This window comes from Saimiri boliviensis, chromosome 13 (assembly GCF_048565385.1).
Source record: "Saimiri boliviensis isolate mSaiBol1 chromosome 13, mSaiBol1.pri, whole genome shotgun sequence".
Lineage (NCBI taxonomy): Eukaryota > Metazoa > Chordata > Mammalia > Primates > Cebidae > Saimiri > Saimiri boliviensis.
In genome coordinates, this window is record NC_133461.1 from 76,718,571 (window position 1) to 76,744,659 (window position 26,089).

At 34.7% G+C, this 26,089-nt stretch overlaps 1 protein-coding gene across 14 annotated transcripts in view; it reads right to left on the reverse strand.

Annotated features, from left to right (window-relative positions):
• Window positions 1-26,089, reverse strand: part of LOC101028044 (disintegrin and metalloproteinase domain-containing protein 18) — a 108,060-nt gene that overhangs the window by 40,727 nt on the left and 41,244 nt on the right. For all 14 annotated transcript variants that reach the window (XR_012513197.1, XR_012513195.1, XR_012513196.1 and 11 more), the window contains 6 exons: window positions 23,192-23,328; window positions 21,200-21,383; window positions 16,275-16,370; window positions 9,481-9,679; window positions 5,378-5,483; window positions 2,676-2,865 (listed from right to left, as the gene is read on the reverse strand). Coding sequence is in view for 11 of the 14 variants with exons in the window: in XM_074383852.1 (XP_074239953.1) it covers window positions 2,676-2,865; window positions 5,378-5,483; window positions 9,481-9,679; window positions 16,275-16,370; window positions 21,200-21,383; window positions 23,192-23,328 (912 nt within the window). In the remaining 3 variants the exon portion in view is untranslated. The remainder of the gene's footprint in view (window positions 1-2,675; window positions 2,866-5,377; window positions 5,484-9,480; window positions 9,680-16,274; window positions 16,371-21,199; window positions 21,384-23,191; window positions 23,329-26,089) is intronic.

Sequence of the window (26,089 nt, forward strand, 5' to 3'; positions counted from 1 at the left end):
AAGCAATTCACTATGTCCATCCTTTACATGGTTGGTAGGGAATGAGTATTATAAAGGGACTGAACAGAAGAAGATAAGATACTGGAGAGTATTTTAAAAGCTGAGTAGCACAGTTCATCTTCTAATGTTACGTATATTTTACACACAAAAACCACATTAATTTTCAAGCTAACACTCTCATTTCATTATAGCATCAGTTCAAAGCCTATTTCTTCATCTGAGTTAACTCCAGCTATGGATTAGGTTCATGGGTATACTTCCTTGAGTATGGCTCCATTTGTAGATCTTTGACACTAGAGAGTAATCTGTCCCTAACCCCATCAATATATAATGGTAATAAAGGCATAGAATAACTAGATATTTTAATTCAAAATGTGTGTGTGTGTGTGTGTGTGTGTGTGTGTATGTGTGTGTTGGCAGAGGGTAGGGGGCAGGATTAGTGCTAAAGAGGAATTACTGGTCCTTAGCAATTCTGAAATATCTTGGGAGTTCCTTGATTGGGTTTCAAAGTCTGAATAATCTCTTTTGGTTCTCAGTTCTGCCTTCTCAGTTCTTATTTGACTCTAAGTATTCCTTCCTTTTTCAGGACAGGTAGCACGTGTTTGCCTCTGAGCAACTGTCTCAGCCTGCCTCCTCTCAGTAGAATTTTGGGGGTTCTATAGTCTCTTTTCATTTTGTATTCTCTTTACGGGCAGTTTCTCAAAAACTGTGGGCCTCTCAGGAATCTCTTTGGGATTTGTTATATTAAACAAAAGCCATGCTCAAAAATATTTTTGAAATGAACCATTTTCTATCTTGGGCTTCTGCTGAGATGGCTGAAGGACAAAGCTCTGAAGTTTCTAGATGCCCTGTTTTTTAAAATGTGAGGCACAGTCTTTCTTTCTTTGAAGGACTTCTGTATAACTGAATAACACTGAGTCTTTTACTGTAGAGCATTAGTTAAGAGTTGATCTTGACTAATCTTTTGGAATTCTTAACTAATTAATGTTTTACAGTCTCACTCTTGTCTGGAGAGGCTAAGAATTTAAATCATCAATGGTTATGTTTTATTTAACAGTTTTCTGAAGTTCTTTCATTTCATATTATATTATAAGCTGCTAGAAGGAATCAGAAGCTAGATCACCAAGTTTATTATGTACACATTCTACTTTCCACATACTGTAGAAGACAATATGCTAAACTCTCTGCCACTAAATGAAAAAAACCTTACACCCTCCATTTTTCAGTAATTTACTCCTAACTACCACTTGAGCTCTCAGCAGGCAGGTCGTCAAAGTCCAGAGTTGTACTTAAGGTCTGTCCCAGGCAACGTGAGCTTTCTGTATCTTGGTCTTCAACATTCTTCTGGTCTCTACCCACTTCCTGGTTCTATATTCACTCCCACTTTTTAAGGTATTTGTTATAGCAGCACCATATTTCCAGGTGTCAAATCTGCCTCAGTGATCTATTGCTGCATAACAAATTATCATCAAAATCAATGACCTTAAACAACACATATTTATTATATCACAGTTTCTGTGAGTCTGAAATTCAAGCACATCTTATCTCAGTTCTCTGCTTCACAGTCTGTTACAAGCTGAAATCAATATCAGTTATCGGGGACTGTTGTCACATCTGTTAGTCTGATTTGCAAAGCTCCTCTTTATAGCTTGCTCAAGTGGTTTTTGGCAGAATTCAGTCCCTCACAGGCTACTGAACTGAGGGTCTAAGATTTTCACTGTCCCACAATTGCTTTCCTTGTGGGATTTTCCATGATGGCAGCTTGTGTCAGCGAAGTAAGCAATTTGAGAAGGCAAGGGAGTCCATGCAAAACAGAAGTCACTGTCTTTTCTCACCTTCTTTCTTGTCTCTAGCCTCTAATCTTTTAAGTGACATTCCAGTGTTTGCCCTGTTTTATTTGTTACAAGTAAGTCATTAGATACAGTCCACAGGCAAAGGTAGGAATTACACAGGGGAATGAATGACAGAAAGTTGGATCACTGAGTTGTTTCAGGAGCAGACCACCACACAGAAGTTTTTCAAGGAATTAGGGTTGCTAACCCCAGATATAACAATTGACTAACTTGTCCTCCATTTCTAGGTTTTGTTTTATGTTTATGCCATGTTTTCTGGAACATGTGCCTTTATATTGCAAGATTAACCAAGTCCCAACGCCTTTTTGTCCTCTTTTTATGTTATGACTCTATAGCTATAAATGTTCATATATATTCATGCATGTATGCACACATGAGTTTGTATACGCACCATAGCAGTGTGTCCTAGTATAGATTCTTGTTTGGTTCTTCCAAACCTCTCATAACTTGTATTTTGATCAGATACAAAGCAAATAATTTAAGAAATATGTAAAGTCAATTAATGCTTTTTAGGAAGCAAGGAACAATGAAAAATTTGTATTAAAATTTTATAATTTAAAGCTACCAGATTATCAGTTAAAATCTTGTGTTTAAAACACATATGTACTTTTTAACGTAAGGATTGATAATATTTAATCCAAAAAGCAATGTAATTGGATAACTTAGGCTTGTTTTAATTATCATTTAAATATCACATGAAAAATAAATGCCAGCACAAGGTTTAAATCCATTCAATATAATTATGATAGTCATCATGGAATGCAGCATCTGATAATTAACATAATTTCACACAGCTGAATATAAATTATCACATTTTGTTACCATTTCTGGACCGCACATGGTGCCATCAGCCACATAGGCATTGTCTGTTCCATCTGATCTCACGGAGGTCCCAGTGGCTACAGATATACATACATGGTCTTGAATGTATGAATAAACTGTAGCTCGAATGTCACTTTTATAGGTATTTTTATGTGGCTGAACACAAGCTAATTTTCCACAGAGAACATCCCTGGATATGAAAAACAAAAAATTCCTTATCAGTTTATCTCTTAATGATAACAAGTTCCAAGCCAATGATGCTTAGATGGTAACATAAATACTGTTAATTGATAGTATAACACCTGAAAAACACCAAACTAAAACATTATTCTATGGTATACTACAACTAAATGCAACTGTCTGAATAGCAAAATTGAAATGTATGTGCTTAACTCAGATGTGAAAACATGACTTCATTTCCTATTATTGAGCCCAATTTTGTCTCTAGGCTCCAGTTGCCTTAGGGCATTCATATCTTACTACACTCTGGGAGAATTAATCACTTGCCCCGTTTTGATATAGCTTGGCCAGCCTGGTCACTTATTACACAAAATTTGCTGAGAACGGTTAATTGCATTTCTCTTTCTGCACAATTTTACTGTGCCTATCATTCCTGTCAGATCTCTAGACAGTACATTTAGGCAGTATACACACTTTTCATTTTGATCCACAATTTCAACATACAGATATTTCCAGTATATTTAAGCTTATCGGTTAAAACTTTAAAAACTTTTACATCCCCTCCATGCCACAAACATACCAAAGGTTATATCTTATCCCACAGACACTTTATTTTCCCATTTGTAATCTATCATCGGGTAAAATACTAGCTTCTTTATGAGGCTAACAGTATTTCTAGACTTTGTTCTGAAAGATAATCTATGTTATTTTTTGTACTTGAAATTATTAAAATTTAATAATCAAATACCATCCTCAGTGAGAATAATCATTTTTAGCCATTGATATGTGTCTATTGAACATGTCATTATTATTTCACCAAAAGTCTCCTCTTAGAGAATTTTACCCATTTGTCCTAAAAGACCATTTGAGGTTTTTTCAGTGTCAGAAGGATAAGCTTAATTACATCAAGAAGTAAAGATTAAAATGACACTAAGAGCTGAAACCTAAATTGCATTCCACTCGAAACCTAAATGCATATCCCTCCTCCAGCATAACTTTTCTACTTTACCAGGTCTCAATATTTCTTTTGATTTGGGCTCTGCTCTCTTTCTATAAATGTATTCTAAACCAGACTTGCATGTACAGATCCTTCTAGTTTGGCTACCAAGTACAGATTCTTCCCCCAAGTCCATTTTCCAAAAATTTGCCTTTATGGTTAAATGTTTAGAACTATTTTTTCTTTTCTGAAAAGGAATCACGGTCTGTTTAGTTCAGATGATGTATGCTATTCAATTATAGTTTCATCTAATGATTTTATTTCAGAAAATCCATGTACTATTATCAAATAAGACAAAGTCCAAAGGAGTCATGTTTGCTAACTTTCACAATTTCTTCCAAGTTTCTTTATCTTTTTGTCATGAATAATCAGAAAGGCAGCAGATGTGCCTCTGAACATCAGGGAGAGAGGTTAATATGGCTGCCATGCCACTGTCTTCTGTCTTTGTTAGGATCCACTGTGGCATAACTCAGACTGCTCACCCCTGGTGCCCTGTATTAATATCCAACAGGTGTGGCTGATTATGTAGGGTCTCCTCCTGAGATCCCCACCCATCAGTACTTTCTTTGTGATTCCATCTTTCTTCTTTCCATGTACTAATTCTCCTGCGTTGGGGCAAGCAGGAAGCTCTGTATTCTCTCCACAGCATACATAACCCATGGTAATTTCATGTATGGAGGAGTGTGATGGAGGATACTACTTTAGTCCCACCCTACTGCGTACCTTCTTCATCCATTTCTCATCTTCATAAAGGAACCATATTGTTTTGAACAATATTGAGTGTGGTGCTTACCTAAGGATTTTATGTTTTTCCTTGGTTATGTCTTTGAGACTAAAAGAAATCTCTGCTTCTCCTTGAATTAATTGTATCTAATATTTTAATTGTTATTCCCATTCTCTAATTTTTTAAATCTGGCTCTGTTATAAATGTTTATGATTCTTTAATTTTCAATGAAATTAAGGAAGATAAAATTAAGGAAACATTTGTTATGGGGTAGGCTCTTCTTTGATTAGACTATTGAATTTCATGAATCCATTTATTACAGGGATTATAATAAAATTATGCTCCAATAGTCTGAATTTAGCTATTAATATATAATTCCATGCTTTACATATTGATGTTTTGTACACAATCAACAAAAACATAAATAACTTTCTTCTTCTCAACAATCCTATGTCTTAAAAATCAAAGCCTGAGATTTGCTTTAAGATTGTTGCTATTTATAGGCTTAATACAAAACCTCATTTGAAGTCTCAATATAGAGTAGCAGTTCTGATTTCTGGCAGTGTATGACCATTTTCTTTCTCTGTTACTAAGTATTAGCCTTTATTGTCCAATCTCATTTTTAGGATGATATCAAAAAAAAATAATAGAAAATCCTGAATTGTATAGAAAAAATATATGCATTGGTATTTGAAAATATTGCTATGTTATAAAATTTAATGTTCATTACGCCTTAGTGTCTCTTGATAAAAATACATAATTTTTACGATTCAAAGAAACAATCATTTTCTACATACGTACTTCTGTTCACAAGGCAATGGTTGTGAATTTTTAAAACCACAGTTTTCAGATCTTTCATTGAGATAATTAACTTCTTTAAAACAGGCAAGTGGAGCACCTTGAGCACCTTAAAATGCAAACGTGACAGTTGAGTCATCATTCTTAAACTAAATTAAATGTTTATCAGTAACAGGCTAAGGAAACTCTAATTTCAAAAAGATCATGCACTTGGAGGAACAGTTAACATGTATATTTGCCAAGGTGTTATGGGGATTTTCTTCTAAGGTCCTTGCTACCACTTAAGTCAATGAGTTCTGGTTCTGAAAATTGGTTTAGATTCAGAATGTGGACATAAAATTGAGATATTTACTGAGACAACTCTCCACAATCTCCTGGTCATCTATTTTTACACATTTCCTTTAATGGAACAAATTGAGTAGTACCCTCATTGACTTCTCATAGAACACAGGGAAATTGTATTGTATAAACTCTCTCCCTAATATTTGGTAGGGAAGGTACCCATGTCTGCTACTGTTACTGTTACTAAGTGTCTACTGCTTATTGCAATAACATTATTCATCTGGCTTCTGGTAGTTAAGCACTGCTATCTGCTCTTGATTTTTGAAGATATTATCATATCCATTGCTACCAATGAGTGTACTACTAAAGTGGCATTCCTGCTGTGGCCTACAGAGGAGGCCAACTTTGAAATTTATGGTAAATATGGTATCCCTTTCTCTAGCACATTCCTTATGTCCTTGGGCTTTTCTGTTTGGCCTAGTCGTTTGGCTTTAAATACACAGTACACAGATTACAGTATTCTCACTTCCCTGAGCCCTTTTCTTCTTTTCTCCACTATCTGCTATGGCAATTTGTCATTTAAACTTCACTTAGGGTGAGTCATCATGTTTTTTTCCAGGCTACTGGAAGCCATCCTAGTAGAAAGATTTTACTGTCTTCTAGTATCCATGCCAGTATGTTAAATGCTGTACTTTGGGAGAGTGTTTCGGAAACAATAAATACTCCCCTATCCCATCTTGTGTTCCTCCATTCAATCTCATGATCAAGCACTCTCAGAATTCAGTCCTGTGTTTACTTCCCTGATTCTGGCAGTAAATACTGGTTGGGACCAAATCTTTTTTTGGGCTATAGTTTCTTTAGTGCTTTATAAAGTCCATCAGATCCCTGTCTCTATTATTCTGTGCCTTTTCTCTATTTTCAGCTAGTGGCCATGAAGGGTAGTGGGAAGATACTGATGAAAATACACTTCATGTTATGAAGAGTACAGTGGAAAAATCAGAACTAGACCATTCTATAGGTCCAATAGACCCAAAGAAGCCTAGAGGCTTAAAATTAGGATGGTCATGTTTTCAGTTGCCTCCATCCCAAGTGTAGGTCCCATTCTTCACCCATATAGAACCCTAATCCTGAAAAATAAGCCTAATTAGGAATTCAAACTTCAATAGAGTTCAGCTTTTCAATTGAGTCCTCCTTATCTCTCTCTAACCTCTTTTTTAAAAGATGAGGGTATTTCAATGTGGTTTTGATTTGGATTTCTCTAAGGACCAATGATGATGAGCATTTTTCATATGTTTGTTGATCACATAAATGTCTTCTTTTGAAAAGTGTCTGGTCATATCCTTTGCCCACTTTTTGATGGGGTTGTTTTTTTCTTGTACATTTTTTTAAGTTCTTTGTAGATTCCGAATAGTAGCCCTTTGTTAGATGGGTAGATTGAAAAAATTTTTACCCATTCTGTTGGTTGCTGGTTCACTCTAATGATAGTTTCTTTTGCTGTGTAGCAGCTCTTAAGTTTAATTAAATCTTATTTGTCTCTTTTGGCTTTTGTTGCCATTGCTTTTGGTGTTTTAGTCATGAAGTCCTTGTCTATGCCTATGTCCTGAATGGTATTGCCTAGGTTTTCTTCTAGGGTTTGTATGGTGTTAGGTCTTGTGTTTCAATCTTTATTTATTTAATTCATCTGGAGTTAACTTTTGTGTAAGGTGTAAGGAAGGGGTCCAGTTTCAGCTTTCTGCACATGGCTAAGCAGTTTTCCCAACACCATTTATTAAACAGGGAATCCTTTCCCCATTGCTTGTTTTTGTCAGTTTTGACAAAGATCAGATGGTTGTAGGTGTGTGGTGTTACTTCTGAGGCCTCTGTTCTCTTCCACTGGTCTAGATCTCTGTTTTGGTACCATTATCATTTGATTACTGTAGCCTTGTGGTATAGTTTCAAGACAGGTAGTGTGATGCCTCTAGCTTTGTTCTTTTGCTGAGGATTGTCTTGGCTATGTGGGCTCTTTTTTGGTTCCATATGAAGTTTAAGGTGGTTTTTTCCACTTCTGTGAAGAAGGTCAATGGTAGCTTGATAGGGCTAGCACTGAATCTATAAATTACTTTGGGCAGTACAGCAATTTTCATGATATCGATTCTTCCTAACCATGAGCATGTAATGTTTTTTATCTGTTTTTGTCCTCTCTTATTTCCTTGAGCAGTGGTTAGTAGCTCTCCAAACCTTAATTTTCTTTTAGCATTTTATTTTTATTTTTTTTAATGCAAGGAACATAGCTATAGATTTTATATTTCTTTTCTTTTACTGTGTTTTTCTCTTGCTTATAAGCTTCATGAGTACAATAATCATGTGACAATGTCCATCTGGTTGAATATTGTAAGCTATTTACATATAGACACTCAGTGTAAAATTTTGAATGAGCAAATCTACTTATATTTCAACATTTCTTTAAAAGCTAAAATTTACTTAATAAATGAACACAAAATTAATGTAACTACTTGTTAGTTAACATGTCCTATATAATATACTATCTTAAGCAGTCTACTTTTGCCCTATGGTTTTTGTTAACAAAAGAAAAATGTCTGCAAGTAAAAATCTAAGTAAATGAATCAAAGAGAAAATGGGAGATGAATGAATTAATGGATTAACAAAACACTGCATCAGAAGATGACACTTTTGACGCAATCATGTTAGTTTTTTGGAGATCCCAGAACATGTAGAAAGAAATACACAACATTTTCCTAAACATCCTCTTGCAATCAGAACTCAAAAAGACATCATGCGTCAAGTAAATCAATTCTAAGTTGAAGGCTTTTTAAATTGAAAAATAAAAGAATATATTGTAGACTCTCCTTAATGAACCTTAAAGAAATTATTATTTAATTTTACTTTTAAGAGATATTTTAAACCCTGTTAAAATAACAAGTAATATTACTCAAATAGAAATAAATATTTAAAAAACAAAACACACATAAAAAGTAGCATTCTAGAAACATAGCACACAGAAAATAGTACTGACTTGTGATTTAAGAAATCATAGTTCTGCAGCTTTTGTTGAATTTTGGTTGAAATTTATTACTCAAATAATTAGGTAGACAAGATGGATCATATACCATGTTATTTGGTATAAATTATATTCCTGAGCTTACCACTGGGAAAACAATTGAACTTTGGTATACCACCTTTACTCAACTAGAAAATAATTGTATTTATATGCATTTCTCTGGGTAATTTTGATGTGTTTATATTTAATTCCTCTAAAAATGCAAAATTATATTTGGATATTATGAATAATTGCTCACTGGAAAAGCAAGTATATATACACAAGTCTTATTAGAATTACTCTCAAAGCTGTTTGAAAAAACAAAATATAAAAATGAATTTTGATCAGGTGACTTGAGACCACCATTATCTTAGCAGTTATTCCTCAATTAGGAAATATAATTTTTTAAATGAAATTCACTCTGAGCCTTGTAAGCTTCATGCCATTAAAATTAGATAATGAATGTGAGGAAGAATAGGAAATTGTGTAAATTTTATAATCTATTGATTAACTATTTTAATATTTACATAAATGATCAGCTGTAGACATGGATTTTTGCCCAGATAGCTAAACAAAAACAAAACTCAAACTAATATAAAAATAATGTGTGGTATTATTCTTGGAAAATCTCAGACACTCTTAAAAAACTAGCCTTCTTTAAATAAAATTTAATTTTTATTAATCTTGTGGTTCAGGCTCTTCCACTTCTAGAGTTGTGTGGTATATAATGTACTCTACAGAGAGATGCTAATTTAAGGTAAAAGAAATATGAAAGAAAGAGCAATACCTTTTCCAAATATCTTGGCACATTGATTATCAGTAGTTTGACATTGTCCATTATAACAATAGGCAGTTCCCAACCTGCACAAATGGCCATTCAATGCATAAGTGTCAGGAACACAATTACTAGAGGTTCCATTGCAGTACTCTGTAAAATCACACTCTGGATCAATACTCTTTCTACATGGAGTGCCTGCTATTGACAACTGGGAGAAAAAGGAAAAATGAAATTATGTTCTGTAAATCACTTTTCTCAATTGCTTAGTGAAAAGATTTATCATGTAAAATGTTTCTAATTATTGACATTTGAGGGAATGCCAGAGTTCCCAAGTTCATGAGTTTGCCAAAAATAAATAAATAAATAAAATTAAATACAGTATTCATTGTGAAGCTCAGAGAAAACTATTTCAAGGACACATAAGAATTCCTTTTCAGATAGTTTGAAGTCTGGTAGTGTGATGCCTCCAACTTTGTTCTTTTTGCTTTGAATTGACTTGGCTATGCGGGCTCTCTTTCAGTTTCATATGAAATTTAACGTGTTTTTTTTCCAGTTTTGTGAAGAAGGTCATTGGTAGCTTGATGGGAACAGCATTGAATCTGTAAATTACTTTGGGCAGTATGGCCATTTTCACGATGTTGATTCTTCCTAACCATGAACATGGAATGTTTCTCCATCTGTTTGTGTCCTCTATTATTTCGTTGAGCAGTGGCTTGTAGTTCTCCTTGAAGAGGTCCTTTACGTTCCTTGTTAGTTGTATTCCTAGGTATTTTATTCTCTTTATAGCAATTGTGAATGGCAGTTCGTTCTTGATTTGGCTCTCTTTAAGTCTGTTACTGGTGTATAGGAATGCTTGTGATTTTTGTAAGTTGATTTTGTATCCTGAGACTTTGCTGAAGTTGTTTATCAGTTTCAGGAGATTTTGGGCTGAGACGATGGGGTCTTCTAGTTATACAATCATGTCATCTGCAAATAGAGACAATTTGATTTCCTCCTTTCCTATTTAAATACCCTTTATTTCTTTTTCTTGCCTGATTGCTCTGGCTAGAACTTCCAGTACTATATTGAATAGGAGTGGTGAGAGAGGGCATCCTTGTCTAGTGCCAGATTTCAAAGGGAATGCTTCCCGTTTTTGCCCATTCAGTATGATATTGGCTGTGGGTTTGCCGTAAATGGCTTTTATTATTTTGAGATACGTTCTGTCAATACCTAGTTTATTGAGGGTTTTTAGCATAAAGGATGTTGAATTTTGTCAAAGGCCTTCTCTGCATCTACTGAGATAATCATGTGGTTTTTGTCTTTGGTTCTGTTTATGTGGTGAATTACGTTTATGGACTTGCGTATGTTGAACCAGCCTTGCATCCCTGGGATGAATCCTACTTGATCATGGTGGATAAGCTTTTTGATGTGCTGTTGCAATCGGCTTGCCAGTATTTTATTGAAGATTTTTGCATCTATGTTCATCATGGATATTGGCCTGAAGTTTTCTTTTCTTGTTGAGTCTCTGCTGGGTTTTGGTATCAGGACGATGTTTGTCTCATAAAATGATTTGGGAAGGATTCTCCTCTTTTTGGATTATCTGGAGTAGTTCAAGAAGGAATGGTACCTGCTCCTCTTTGTATGTCTGGTAGAATTCGGCTGTGAACCCATCTGGACCTGGGCTTTCTTTGGGTGGTAGGCTGTTAATTGCTGCCTCAACTTCAGACCTTGTTATTGGTCTATTCAGGGTTTCGACTTCTTCCTGGTTTAGGCTTGGGAGGATGCAGGTGTCCAGGAATTTATTCATTTCTTCCAGGTTTACTAGTTTATGTGCATAGAGTTGTTTGTAATAATCTCTGATGATGGTTTGAATTTCTGTGGAATCCATGGTGATATCCCTTTATCGTTTTTTATTGCATCAATTTGGTTATTCTCTCTTTTCTTTTTAATTAATCTGGCTAGTTGTCTGTCTGTTTTGTTGATCTTTTCGAAAAACCAGCTTCTGGATTTATTGATTTTTTGAAGGGTTTTTTTGTGTCTCTATCTCCTTCAGTTCTGCTCTGATCTTAGTTATTTCTTGTCTTCTGCTAGGCTTTGAGTTTTTTTTTTTTTTTTTTTTTATCTTGCTCCTCTAGCTCTTTCAATTTTGATGCTAAGGTTTCAATTTTAGATCTCTCCTTGCTTCTCATTTGGGCACTTATTGCTATATATTTTCCTCTAAAGACTGCTTTAAATGTGTCCCAGAGATTCTGGTATGTTGTGTCTTTGTTCTCGTTGGTTTTGAAGAACATCTTTATTTCTGCCTTCATTTCATTGTTTATCCAGTCAACATTCAAGAGCAAGTTGTTCAGTTTCCATGAAGCTGTGCGGTTCTGAATTAGTTTCTGCATTCTGAGTTCTAACTCAATTGCACTGTGGTCTGACAGACTGTTTGTTATGATTTCTGTTTTTTGCATTTGCTGAGGAGTGATTTATTGCCAATTATGTGGTCAATTTTAGAGTACGTGTGATGTGGTGCTGAGAAGAATGTATATTCTGTGGATTTGGGGTGGAGAGTTCTATAAATATCTGTTAGGTTTCCTTGTTCCAGGTCTGAGTTCAGGTCCTGGATATCCTTGTTAATTTTCTGTCTAGTTGATCTGAGTTCCTGTCCTTTGTAGGGATGTGGATGAACCTGGAAACAATCATTCTCAGCAAAGTGACACAAGGTCAGAAAGTCAAACACTGCATGTTCTCACTCATAGGCGGGTGTTGAACAATGAGAACACATGGACACGGGAAGGGGAGCACTACACACTGGGGTCCATTGGGGGGAAGTAGGGGAGGGACGTGGGTGTCAGGAGGTGGGGAGAGATAGCATGGGGAGAAATGACAGATATAGGTGAGGGGAAGGAAGGCAGCAAATCACACTGCCATGTGTGTACCTATGCAACAATCTTGCATGTTCTACACATGTACCCCCAAACCTAAAATGCAATAAAAAAGTAAATAAAAATAAAAATAAATTCCTTTTGAGAGTGAATTTGCAGCTGCTCACCTCCTTTGTCCTCTACATTTTGAGACAAGCTGACTCAGACAGCATTAGAAAAGAACTAAACAGATTAAACATACCTGTTCCTTGTGTCTATAGGAACACGTCTCTACCTTTTTGTTCTTGGAGAGACTCAGGAGTCAAATTTCCTTGTTTCAGTCCTTGTCTCTGACTCTTACTATCTTATTTGTATGAGTGAGAAACACAGACTTTCTGTTTTACTTTTGTAAACTTAGATTAAAAAAAACAAATTCTCATAGAGATCTTATTGAACTGAACTAATGGAAGAAGTTCTTAGAACAATACATAGTAAACAGTGTACTTTTGCTCAGGCTGGAGTGAAGTGGCATGATCTTTGTTCACTGCAACCTCCATCCCAGAGCTCAAGCAATTCTCCTGCCTCAGCCTCCCAAGTAGCTGAGATTATAGGTGCCTGCTGCCATGCCTAGCTAACTTTTGTACTTTTAGTAGAAGTGGGATTTCATCCTGTTGGCCAGGCTGGTCTCGAACTCCTGACCTCAGGTGATTCACTCATCTCAGCTTCCCAAAGTGCTGAGATTATAGGTGTGAGCCACCACGCCCAACCTTGAGCCACCATGCCTGGTCTCATTTTTATATATTTGTTATTCTCTGAGAGCGTAAAGGCCTCCTTGCATCACTCAGATGTGGTGTATAGTTATTGTCAAAATTTTGCAGTGGCCTGACCTAATCAGTTGCCATCCATAGTGAAGTTCACCATGTTGAAGTGCTGCCCTGCTATATATATTGATAACACACATGTACAAACATGCGTACACACACACACACCAATCTAGTTTAATGGAATTAATACTTGATACGGTTTGGCTCTGTCCCCACCCAAATCTAATCTTGAATTGTAGCTCCCATAATTCTACATGTGGTGGGACGGGCCTGTGGGAGATAAGTGAATCATGGGTGAAGGTCTTTCTGATGTTATTTTCGTGGTAGTGAATAGGTCTCACAAGATCTGATGGTTTTATAAAAAAAAGTTTCCCCGCACAATCTCCCGTCTCTTGTCTGCCACCATATGAGACGTGCCTTTCACCTTATGCTATGATTGTGAGGCCTTCCCAGACTCGAGGAATTGTGAGTCCATTAAACCTCTTTCTTTTGTAAATGGCCCAGTCTCAGGTATCCCTTTATCAGCAGCATAAAAATGGACTAATAATACGCTTAATAATGAAACAAAGATGCATAATAAATAAATGAAGTGGCAACTTAAAAGTGATGAAATTTTAAAAAACTTATTTAACTTAAAATTCCATACCTTGTAAATATATATCTCAAAAGCAAATGAAATATAAAGACTTTCCTAGACAAAAAATAACTGAGGAACCAGGCATGGTGGCTAATATCTGTTATCCCAGCACTTTGGGAGGCCTAAGTGGGTAGATTCCTTGAGCACAGGAGTTCAAGAACAGACTGGGAAACACGGTGAAATATCCCATCTCTACCAAAAAAAAAAATACAAAAATTAGGTGGGCGTGGTGATTTGTGCCTGTAGTCTTAGCTACTCGAGAGGTTAAGGTGGAAGGATGGCTTGAGTCCAGGAGATAGAGGTTGCAGCTAGCAGAGAGTGCCACTGCACTCCAGACTGGGCAGCAGAGCCAGACCCTGTCTCAAACAAACAAAAAAATAACTGAGATAATTTATTTTCAGAGGACATAAATTACAAAAAATAGTAAAGGTAAGTCTTCAGGTACAAGAAATATGATAATAAACAGAAATCTGCAAAAGGAAATAGAGCTCTGAAATGGAACAAATGATGTTGATTAATTTAAATCCTTTTTTCTTATTTACACTAAAAGATTAGACTATATACAGCAAAAATAGTAACAATGTATTTTGTTTTTATAGTATATGTTCGTGTTCTATTAGAATTATTCACTAAACATGAAATGAGATATGAAATTAGCCTGATTAATGATTTATAAAGGAATGGCTAATCAGTAATTTATAATCAATAATTTGTATGCATCAATGATTTAAATAGTTTTTAAAAGGTATAAATAACAAGTAGCAAAGATAAAACCATATTTTTATAGTTTTAGAGTTTACATTTAGTTTACAAAACGACTATAAGTCTCGTAAGTGTCTCGTGGGATTTCAAGATAGTATAGTTGTTTGAAAGATCATTTTTCAATTTCCTATAAAGTTCCATATTTACTATATGATCCAGCAACCCCACTCCTAGGTATCCAGCTAAGTGAAATGAAACACGATGTTTGTACATAAATATGCTTATGAATATTATTTATGTTAGCCATATTTTATCACCAAAAGTGGAAAACAGCCAAAATAGTTCTCAACTGGAAAATGGATTAAGTTACTATGCAATATCCTTACAATACTTGCAATATTATTAATATACAGCCACTATAAAGGAATGACCAACTAATAAACTTAAGAACATGAATGAATCTCAAATACATTATGCTAAGATGCCTAATTCACATTTGTACACATTGCATGATTCAATTTATGGATAGTTTTGCAAAAGCAAAATTACAGCTTCAGAAAACAGATCAGTGCTTACCAGGGGCTGCAGGTGGAGTCATGAATTGAGTTGAAAGAGGCACAGGGAAATTTGGGAGAGGAGTGATGACATCACCTACCAATAATTGTAATGCTAGTTATAAGCTTAAATATGTTTCTTCTGACACTTGGGAATATTTACTAACAGAATTTTAGTATATTACGTTATACACTAATAGCTGAATTCAACAAAAAGAATACATAGCATATTTACATAGAGGTGATTCACCAGAATTGGAATAATAAAATATCTTGCATTAAGGAACTTGTTTTCTTATCCACATGTGTGTTTTGGACATAATATTATATTACTGCAAGAATATTTAGCACATATTTATTAACACTTGTACAATACATAATAATTTATGTAACCATTCCAATATCAAAAAACATTGTTTGTTTCAATCATATGTGTATGATTTGCATTTCAGTTATCAGTAAGTGTGAGTTATTTACACATTCTATATGCTGCACATTTTGTCTGCTATTCATGTTACAGTTTTTCCAAAATCATGTATCATTTATTTGACATTATAATTTATTTAACAGTTAACAACCTTTTGGATATAGTAATGCATGCTTTTTCTCCCCTTTATCTGATAATTTAGAAGATGGTAAACTTTGTGAGTTTAACACTAAAGAATAGAGTCATGACTCAGACTCCATGGGCATTTTGTTCCAGAAACTTACAGATCTTACATTCACGGACACTCAAGTCCTTTATATAAAATCTTGTAATATTTGGATATAACTTATGCACATCTTCTTATATATGTTTATTTCTATACTACTTATATTATCTAATACAATATAAATACTATGTAAATATTTATACTGTATTGTTTAGGGAATAAGACAAAAATAAAAACAAACTAACATATCTTTACAATATTTGCACTACTATTCAGCAACTAAAAAAGGAATGATTTGCTAATATACACCACAACATGAATGAATCTCAAATGCATCTTGCTAACGTGCCTATTTCATGTTTGCACATATTGAGTGATTCAATATACAGAACCCATGCAGATAGTAACTGTAACTGTAAGGGTACCTGTCTGAGATGACTTTTATATTTTATAGCAATTTTCCTTTAAACCTGTATGTTCATGTACTCTATATTTTATTTCACTAAATTTCTTATAATTCTTTTTATTCATTGTGCATTGATTCAGTTAATACAGACTTCTCTTACCACAGTTCTATTTCCTTTTAATAAATATTGATAACTTACCTCACACTTTGATGTGCAACATGGTCCAGAACCACATTTTACTGAGCCCTTCAGTTTACACGTGTTATAATCACAGCACTTCTTAAACTGGCATTCCTAAAATTTTACAGAAAGAAATATTACTATAGGTCAACCACTTAAGAACTCTTGTGTCTTAATCTCAATTTCAGTTTAGTATTCTGTTGTGTTCAAACTTGTAATTATACAATACAATTGTACAATTCCAGTGAAGCTTTACTACTTTACCATTTCTTTTCTTTTTTCTTTTCTTTCTTCCTTTTTTTTTCACAGGATTTCACTCTGTTCCCCAGGCTGCAATACAGTGGTGTGATCATGGCCCACTGTAGCCTCAACCACTGAGACCCAGGTGATCCTCCCACCTCATCCTCCTGAGTAGCTGGGACCAGAGGGGCGAGGAATCATACCCAGGTATGTTTTTTTTTTTTTCCCTTTTTGTAGACTAGGTGTCACTATCTTGCCCAGGTTGGTCTCAAACTCCTTAGTTCAAGCAATCATCCTGCCTCAGTCTCACAAAGTGCTAGGATTATAGGAGATATCCACCATGCCAGACCCTATTTTACTATTTCAAGAATAGCCACAGGTACATGCAAGTGCAGGAACTACAGAAATTAAATCTAAACTAGGAGTTGTTCAGATAATTAACTCATAAGTTGCCAACACCAAAATATATCCTTGGGGAAATAAAAGGGTGGTTTTTACAAGAAACAAATATTTCTCAATAGTCTCATGGAGGATTTGTTTACCAAGGATTCCAATTGTAAATAAAGTTAGATTCTATGCACATAAGCCAGCAAATCTAGAAGAAATTGATAAATTCCTAGATACCTACACCCTCCCAAGAGTAAACCAGGAAGAAGTTGAATCTCTGAGTAGACCAATAACAAGGTCTGAAGTTGAGGCAGCAATTAATAGCCTACCAACCAAAAAAAGTCCATGTCCAGATGGGTTCACAACTGATTCTATCAGATTTACAAAGAAGAGTTGGTACCATTCCTTCTGAAACGATTCCAAACAATACAAAAAAGAGGGAATTCTCCCTAACTCATTTTATGAGACCAGCATTATCCTGATACCAAAACCTGGCAGAGACACAACTAAAAAGAAAACTGCAGGTGAATATCCATAATGAACATTGATGCAAAAATCTTCAATAAAATACTGGCAAACTGAATCCAACAGCACATCAAAAAGTTTATCCATCACGATTAAGTCAGCTTCATCCTGAGAATGCAAGGCTGGATCAACATACACAAATCTATAAATGTAATCCATCACATAAACAGAACCAAAGACAAAAATCACACGATTATCTCAATAGATGCTGAAAAGGCCTTCAACATAATTCAACAGCCCTTTATGCTAAAAACTCTTAATAAACTAGGTCAATGGAACATATCTCAAAATAATTAAAGCTATGTACGACAAACCCACAGCCAGTATTATACTGAATGGGCAAAAGCTTGAAGCATTCCCTTTGAAAACTGGCACAAGATAAGTGTGCCCTCTCCCACCATGCAACATAGGATTTGAAGTTCTAGCCAGAGCAATAAGGCAAGAAAAAGAAAAAGAAAAAGAAAAGGTATTTAATTAGGAAAGGAGGAAGTATAATTTTCTCTATTTGCAGATGACATAACTGTATATTCAGAAGACCCCATGATCTCAGCCCAAAATCTCCTTAAGCTGATAAGCAACTTCAGCAATGTCTCAGGACTCAAAATCAATGTGCAAGAATCACAAGTATTCCTATACACCAATAACAGACAAACAGAGAGCCAAATCATGAGTGCACTCCCATTCACAATTGCTGCAAAGATAATAAAATACCTAGGAATACAAACGTGAAGGATCTCTTCAAGGAGAACTACAAACCACTGCTCAAGGAAATAAGAGAGGACAAAAACAGATCAAAAACATTACACGCTCATGGTTAGGAAGAATCAATATCACGAAAATGGCCATACTTCCCAAAGTAATTTATAGATTCAATGCTATCCCCATCAAGCTAGTATTGACCTTCTTGACAGAACTGGAAAAAACCACCTTAAACTTCACATGGAACCAAAAAAGAGCCTGCATAGCCAAGACAATTCTAAGCAAAAAGAACAAAGCTGGAGGCATCATACTACCTGACTTCAAACTATACTACAAGGTTACAGTAATATGGAACAGAAAAGAGGCCTTGGAATTAATGTCACACATCTACAACCATCTGATCTTTGTCAAAACTGACAAAAACAAGCAATGAGGAAAGGATTCCCTGTTTAATAAATGGTGTTAGGAAAACTGCCTAGCCATGTGCAGAAAGATGAAACTGGACCCCTTCCTTATACCTTACACAAAAATTAACTCCAGATGGATTAAAGATAGAAACATAAAACCTAACACCATATAAACCCTAGAAGAAAACCTAGGCAGTACCATTCAGGACATAGGCATAGGCAAGGACTTCATAAGTAAAACACCAAAAGCAGTAGCAACAAAAGCCAAAATAGACAAATGAGATTTAATTAAACTTTAGAGCTTCTGCACAGCAAAAGAAGCAATCATTAGAGTCTACCGGCAATCAACAGAATTGGAAAAAACTTTCACAAGCTACCCATCTGACAAAAGGCTAATATCCAGAATCTACAAAGAACTAAAGCAGATTTTCAAGAGAAAAACAAATAACTCCATCAAAAAGTGGGCAAAAGATATGAACAGACACTTTTCAAAAGAAGACATTTATGCAGCCAACAAGCATATGAAAAAAAGTTCATCATTACTGGTCATTAGGGAAATGCAAATCAAAACCACATTGAGATACCACCTCACACCAGTTAGAATGCTGATCCATTAAAAAATCAGGAGGCGGGCCAGGCACGGTGGCTCACGCCTATAATCCCAGCACTTTGGAGGCTGAGGTGGGTGGATCACAAGGTCAAGAGATGGAGACCATCCTGGTCAACATGGTGAAGCACCTTCTCTACTAAAAAAAAATAAAAAAATTAGCTGGGCATGGTGGCACACACCTGTAGTTCCAGCTACTCGGGAGAATGAGGCAGGAGAATTGCTTGAATCCAGGAGGTGGAGGTTGCGGTGAGCTGAGATCTCGCCATTGCACTCCAGCCTGGGTAACAAAAGCGAAACTCCATCTCAGAAAAAAAAAAAAAAAAAAAAAATCAGGAGACAAGATGCTGGAGAGGATGTGGAGAAATAGGAACACTTTTACATTATTGGTGTGAGTTTCAATTAGTACAACCATTGTGGAAGACTATGCAGCCATAAAAAACGATGAGTTCATGTGCTTTGCAGGAACATGGATGAATCTGGAAACCATCATCCTCAGCAAACTGACACAAGAACAGAAAACCAGACACTCAAAGTAATTTATAGATTCAACACTATCCCCATCAAGCTACCTATGACCTTCTTTCAAAATATGTCACACGCATACTTGCTTTTTGTAGTATTTGCTTTTTAAAATTATTCATTTCAATGCCAGGGGATCCTTAGAAAATGTTTGAAAATTGAGAATTTCTAGGCCATTTTTCATGTAAAAATCTAATCAATTCTTTAACTTGAAGAATCAGGATTATAATTGTCTCAAATTTCCCTGAGGCATTCTATATTAACTTGGATATTTTCATTCATTCCCCAAAACTATTTTAAATGTTTTATAGCAAGAGCTCAAGTTGGATATGTGAAGTAATCTTTACATTTATTATTCATATTCTTCTCAATTTTGAAAATAAATTATTTTAAAATGTTGATTAGAGAATATATGAAGTGATCCTCTCCACAATTCAAATAAGAAAAATTGTAGTAGAACATCTGCCCACCAACATTCAGGTTGTAAGAAGATAGGCGTGTAAGGTACTCTTCCAAAGGATATGAACAGACACTTTTCAAATGAAGACATATATGAGGCCAACAAACATATGAAACAATGCTCTTCATCACTGGTCATTAGAGAAATCAAAACCACATTGAGATAACATCTCACGCCAGTTAGAATGGCAATCATTACAAAATCAGGAGACAGATGCTGGAAAGGATGTGGAGAAATAGGAATACTTTTACACTGTTGGTGGGAGTGTAAATTAGTTCAGCCATTGTGGAAAACAGTGTGGCAATTCCTCAAGGATCTAGAAATAGAAATTCCATTTGATCCAGCAATTTCATTACTGGGTATATATCCAAAAAATTATAAATTGCTCTATTATAAAGACACATGCACATGTATGTTCCTTGTGGCACTGTTTACAATAGCAAAGACCTGGAACCAACACAAATGCCCATCGATGATAGACTGGACAAGGAAAATGTGGCACATATACAATATGTAATACTATGCAGCTGTAAAAAAAAAATAAGTTCATGTGCTTTGTAGGGACATAGATGAATCTGGAAACCATCATTCTCAGCATACTGACACAAGAACAGAAAATCAAACACTGCATGTTCTCATTCACAGGTGAGTGTTGAACAATGAGAACACATGTACACAGGGAGAGGAGCATCACACACTAGGGTCTGTTGGGGAGGGATAGTGGGGGCGGTGGGGAAGTTCGGAAGGGATAGCATGGGGAGAAATGCAGGTGATGGAGGCAGCAAACCACATTGCCATGTATGTACTTATGCAATAATCCTGCATAATCTGCACATGTACCCTAGAACCTAAAGTACAATTTTTAAAAAATTTTATATATATATATATATATATATATAAAAATAATATGTGTGTATGTATATAAAAAGAGGTGTGGGAACATGATTCATTACTCTTAACTCATCCTCATTATCTTATTTTAGTTATTAATTAATGGCATAGTTGCATATTTCATTCTATATATACCATGACAAACATTTCTTACATTTTATCAGAGACATAAAATTGTGCTTAAGTTTCAATTTTTGTTACTGACCTCTTTATTACCACAGTCACATTCTTCATTGGATTCCAAAATCCCATTACCACACACTGGTTGATTCTGATGTAATGGTTGCAAATTTGAAAACTTCTGAAGACATTTAACTTCAAATTTTGAAACAAAGTATCTATAGTCATGCATGCTGCAGTTGCTAAAAATCTTTATACCGCTGGCACTCCTAAAATAAAATAACATTCTTCAGGCAAATATACCTTGTGAATAAAACCACATCTAAACAACACTCCAAACATAATCATGCAAATCACAAGATAGCCACACCTATATCAATACCTTAGCAGAGATTAAACTAACCATAAATAAATTTTAATTTCAATATTGCTTATCTTTAGCATTCTCTCTAAAAAAAAATGCATTGAAAACCTATTTTTCCCATCAAAGTAATACAATAAGTTATGGTGGTTAAATCTATGTATCTACAGATCTATGCATTTACATATCTACATCTCTATATCTAACCATCTATCTATTGTTCCCTCTACACAAGTGTGTTGCTCTTCTGTTGTATAGTTCAAGCTTTCTTCCTTCATTTCAGTCAGACATCTGCTCAAATGTTACTTCCCAGAGAGATCTCTTGACAGCACTATTTTCAATTGTGTCCCCTCTTTATTCTCCTTCTACTTTCAATATTTTTCTACATAGCACTTTTGCATTATGTACAAATAAACTTCATTAATTTTTATTTTCAAAACTTTGTCTTATATTACCCAAACTTTATACTGAAATATAAGTCCTGAGGAGATCTTTATTTACATGTTCAAAGGCATATTTCTACTATAACATCTAGGAGAAAAGTCTAATAGATGTAACAGACATTTCAAATAGACAGTATGTGATATTGAACTACTTATCACAACCATGTCTGTCTTCAGTTGCTGAATACTGCATTCTTTTAGTTGCTAAGGCTAACACTGGTGTGACCCTGGCCTCTGTTCTTTCTCTCACAATCCATACTCAACGCAAATACACACACATGCTAGACTATAACATAACCAATTCACAATTTTTATTTTGTACTTGTTAAAGTGATAATATTTTTGATTTACTGGGTTACACAAGCTATATCATTAAAATATATTACCACAATTAATTTCATCTGATGCTTTTAATTGTGAAAGCTTCTAGAAAATTAAAAATTACAAATGTGACTCACATTTTATTTCTATTGGACAGCACCATATTAGATAATTATGTATTAGAGAGCACTATACCACTATGTTAGACAGTCATGTCTGAGACAGCAATACTTAAACAGCAAAATCTGAGATGAAAGGTTCTGAGTAGTCCTCTAAGCCTCCAAGGAAAGAAATGCAGAGGTGCTAAAGTTTCAGAGTTGGAAGTTTAAGAGCAAAGAGAAATGCTTGAGCTTATATTAACAGCCGTTTGGTGTGGAACAAACATGAAAAAGTAAGAGAAATATTACACAGAATAATGTTATTTAATCAAATTCTCGCTACTATTTAAAAATACTGTGTTTTAATAGGAATAAGTATCACCAGACGTTTGCAAGACACTCTCATGCAAAAAGCTACAGATACTGGGCACTGAAATCGCTTTACACAAAATTAGTGTACAAATAAATAGGGACTCAGAAGTTATCTTCTACTTGGACCATACAATTTTCAACTGAAAATTAAAAGTATTGTTTACAAAATGAGATTTTTGTTTAAGATGGGTACAAAACAATTAAGTTTTGAAACTGCTACTTAAAAATTGGACATGACAAAAAAAAATATGAATGTGGTGTCAGTGGTGTGTGTGTGTGTGTGTTCATGTGTGTGCACAGATGTAGATCAATCTATAGTATATATCCCTAAGTATATATAATTTTTGTGTGATATCGCTTCAAGCATGATATACCTTTCTAGCCATTTACGTGGTATTGCAAATAAAAGTTTAAAAACTTTATTGTGTTTTGGAAATAGCCTTATAAAAATATAAGTAAAATTAATTAAGAAAACATCTTACACGGCTTCACGATTCATGATGCATGTAGCTCTCATACAGGAACACTGAGTGACATCATCATATGTTAATCCTACATTAAGGCCAAGCAGTTGAGCTATAATAACTGAAAATCCCTCCAAACCTATAGCATCTGGATACTAAAATAAAGGACATTAAAGAGAAAACTATTACGTGTGAAAACAAAAGCAAGTAATAACTTGAAATATTTTTGCTCCTATCATATTTTCTATTTTAATACTTCTCATGTTGAGCATACTTCACAAAAATTATTTTGGTATGCAACTTATCTGCCATAATTGATTAAAAAGCATGAAGCAATCAAATTGTGATATTCTCTAATTTTAAATTTTGCATGCCAAAATTCTGTAGCTTTGAACACGTGGTATTTATGATGCAATGAAACAAATTTATTTCACTTCATTAATTCATTCAATTAATAGATATCAACTCAGTGTACTCATCTGTCAGACATTGTGATAGATGATAGGAATATAATGGCATGTGTGAAAGAAAAATAATTTGTTCACATCTATAGCTTATATTATAGACGAGGAGAAAGACAACAGTAATCTGCAATAAACTTTCTATATAAAAATAGATTGTTACACATGCTCTTAAGAAAATAAGGTACTCCAATAGAAAATTTTATGGAGGAGTATAAAATAAGGTTGTTAAATAAGGTAGTTATAAAATCTTCATTGTGGAATTGATATTTAGGCTGAGATATAAAGTATGGGAAGTGACCCAACAATATGTGTATGTATAGGGGGCCTGAATGGGGTCCTACCAAAAGGTTTTGTATAATGACTAAAGTGAAGAAATGATAGGACAGAAGCCAGAGATACAGACACAATCAACACTAAAGAAATTTGGGCCAGGTGCAGTGGCTTAGGCCTGTAATCCCAGGATTTTGGGAAGCCAAGGCAGGAGGATTGCTTGAGGCCAGGAATTCAAGACCAGCCTGGGCAACATAGTGAGACTGTGTTTCTACAAAAAAAAAAAAAAAAAAAAAAAAAAAAAGTAAAATAGCCAGCAAGGTGATGCACACTTGCAGTCCCAGCTACTCATGAGAAGGCAAGGATGACTTGAGCCCTGGAGTCTGGGGTTGCAGTGAGCTATGAACTGCACCATTGTACTCCATCCTCAGCTACAGACTGAGACCCTGTCTCAAAGACAAAAAGAAAACAAAAAATAAATTTGAAGTGAGAAGATATTAAAAAATGGTTGCTAACAGTGTGGACTCGAAGTATTTTTCATATTATCTATCTTTGATAAATAAATTATATGTTTCTTAGCTTTTAATCATTACAAGCAAAAATCTGAGAACATGTCTAATTTTTCTATATCAATTTACATTTATAACTAGAAAATGTATATAATGCATATCTAAAAGAAAAACAAGATTGTGTACATGTTTGTATATATGTGACTGAAAAGAGATTTAGTGATATGAAAAATAAACTAATAAATATCCTTTCATATTACCATGTAATAAATATGGTTAAAAGTCACAATGTCAGAATTTGAAAGAAGTTAAAGCCAAAACAGAATATGAGGCATGATATCTAGGCTAATCATCAAGTTTTGGGGCGAGATATAAGAGCCAAAGGCTAGACTTTTGATACTTGATCAGAGAGAGAAATATGGTTTTGCACTTTCAATATAAATGGTGTTCTTATTAAAAGAAGATATTTAGATACAGTGACAGAGACACAGAAAGAACTTCATGTGAACAGAACGGTAAAAATTGGGGTAATGTATCCATAAGCCAAGAAATGCCAAAGATCGCTAGTAAACTAATAGAAGCTAGGGCAAAGGCAGAGAAGAAATTATCTTTCACAGCCCTCGAGAAGAACAACTCTGTTAGTCTTGATTTCAGAATGCTATTTTATCCAGAACTGTGAAGCAATACGTTCCTGTTGATTAAGTGCTTAGTTGTGGTATTTTATTATGGCAGTCCTGGAAATCTAATATAGTCTCCCAAATATATCATAACCCAATGTAATATATCATAAAAGTGTCCAAGGCATGGGGAAAATACATTATATAGTGAAGAACAAAGGTATAATTACAGGAAAGTTCTCATTAGAACAGTGCAAAAGAGAAAACAGGAGGAAAACCTCCCTAAAACTAGCACTAGATAAGGATGCCCTCTTTCACCTCTCCTATTCAAAATACTATTGAAGGTTCTAACAAGGCAATCGGGCAAGAGAAAAAAGGTATTTAAAGAGGAAGTCAAGCTATCCCTGTTTTCAGATAACATGATACTATATCTAGAAACCCCACAATCTCATTCCAAATGCTTCTTAAACTGATGAACAATTTCAGCAAAATTTTAGGATACAAAAATCAATATGCCAAAATCACTAGCATTCCTATATACCAATAATAGTCAAGCCAAGAGCCAAGTCATAAATGGGCTCATATTCACAATTGTCACAAAAAGAAGAAAATACCTAGAATTACAGCTAACTGGAGAGGTGAAAGATCTCTACAAGAAGAACCACAAACCACTGTTCAAAGAAATCAGAGATGATACAAACAAATGGAAAAACATCCATGTTCATGGATAGAAAGAATCAATATTGTTAAAATGGTCATGCTACCCAAAGCAATTTATAGATTCAATACTATTCCTATCAAACTATAATTAACATTCTTCACAGTACTAGAGAAAATGATCTTAAAATTTATATGGAACCAAAAAAGAGAATAAATAGCAAGGCAATCATAAGCAAAAATCAAACGAACAAAAGACAAAAATGAAAAAAAAAAAAAAGCAAACAAACCAAAGCTGAAGGCATCATGCTTGCTCCCTGACTTTAAACTCTACTACAGGGCTACAGTAACCAAAACAGCATGGTACTAATAGAAAAACTGACACCTAGAAAATGCAAC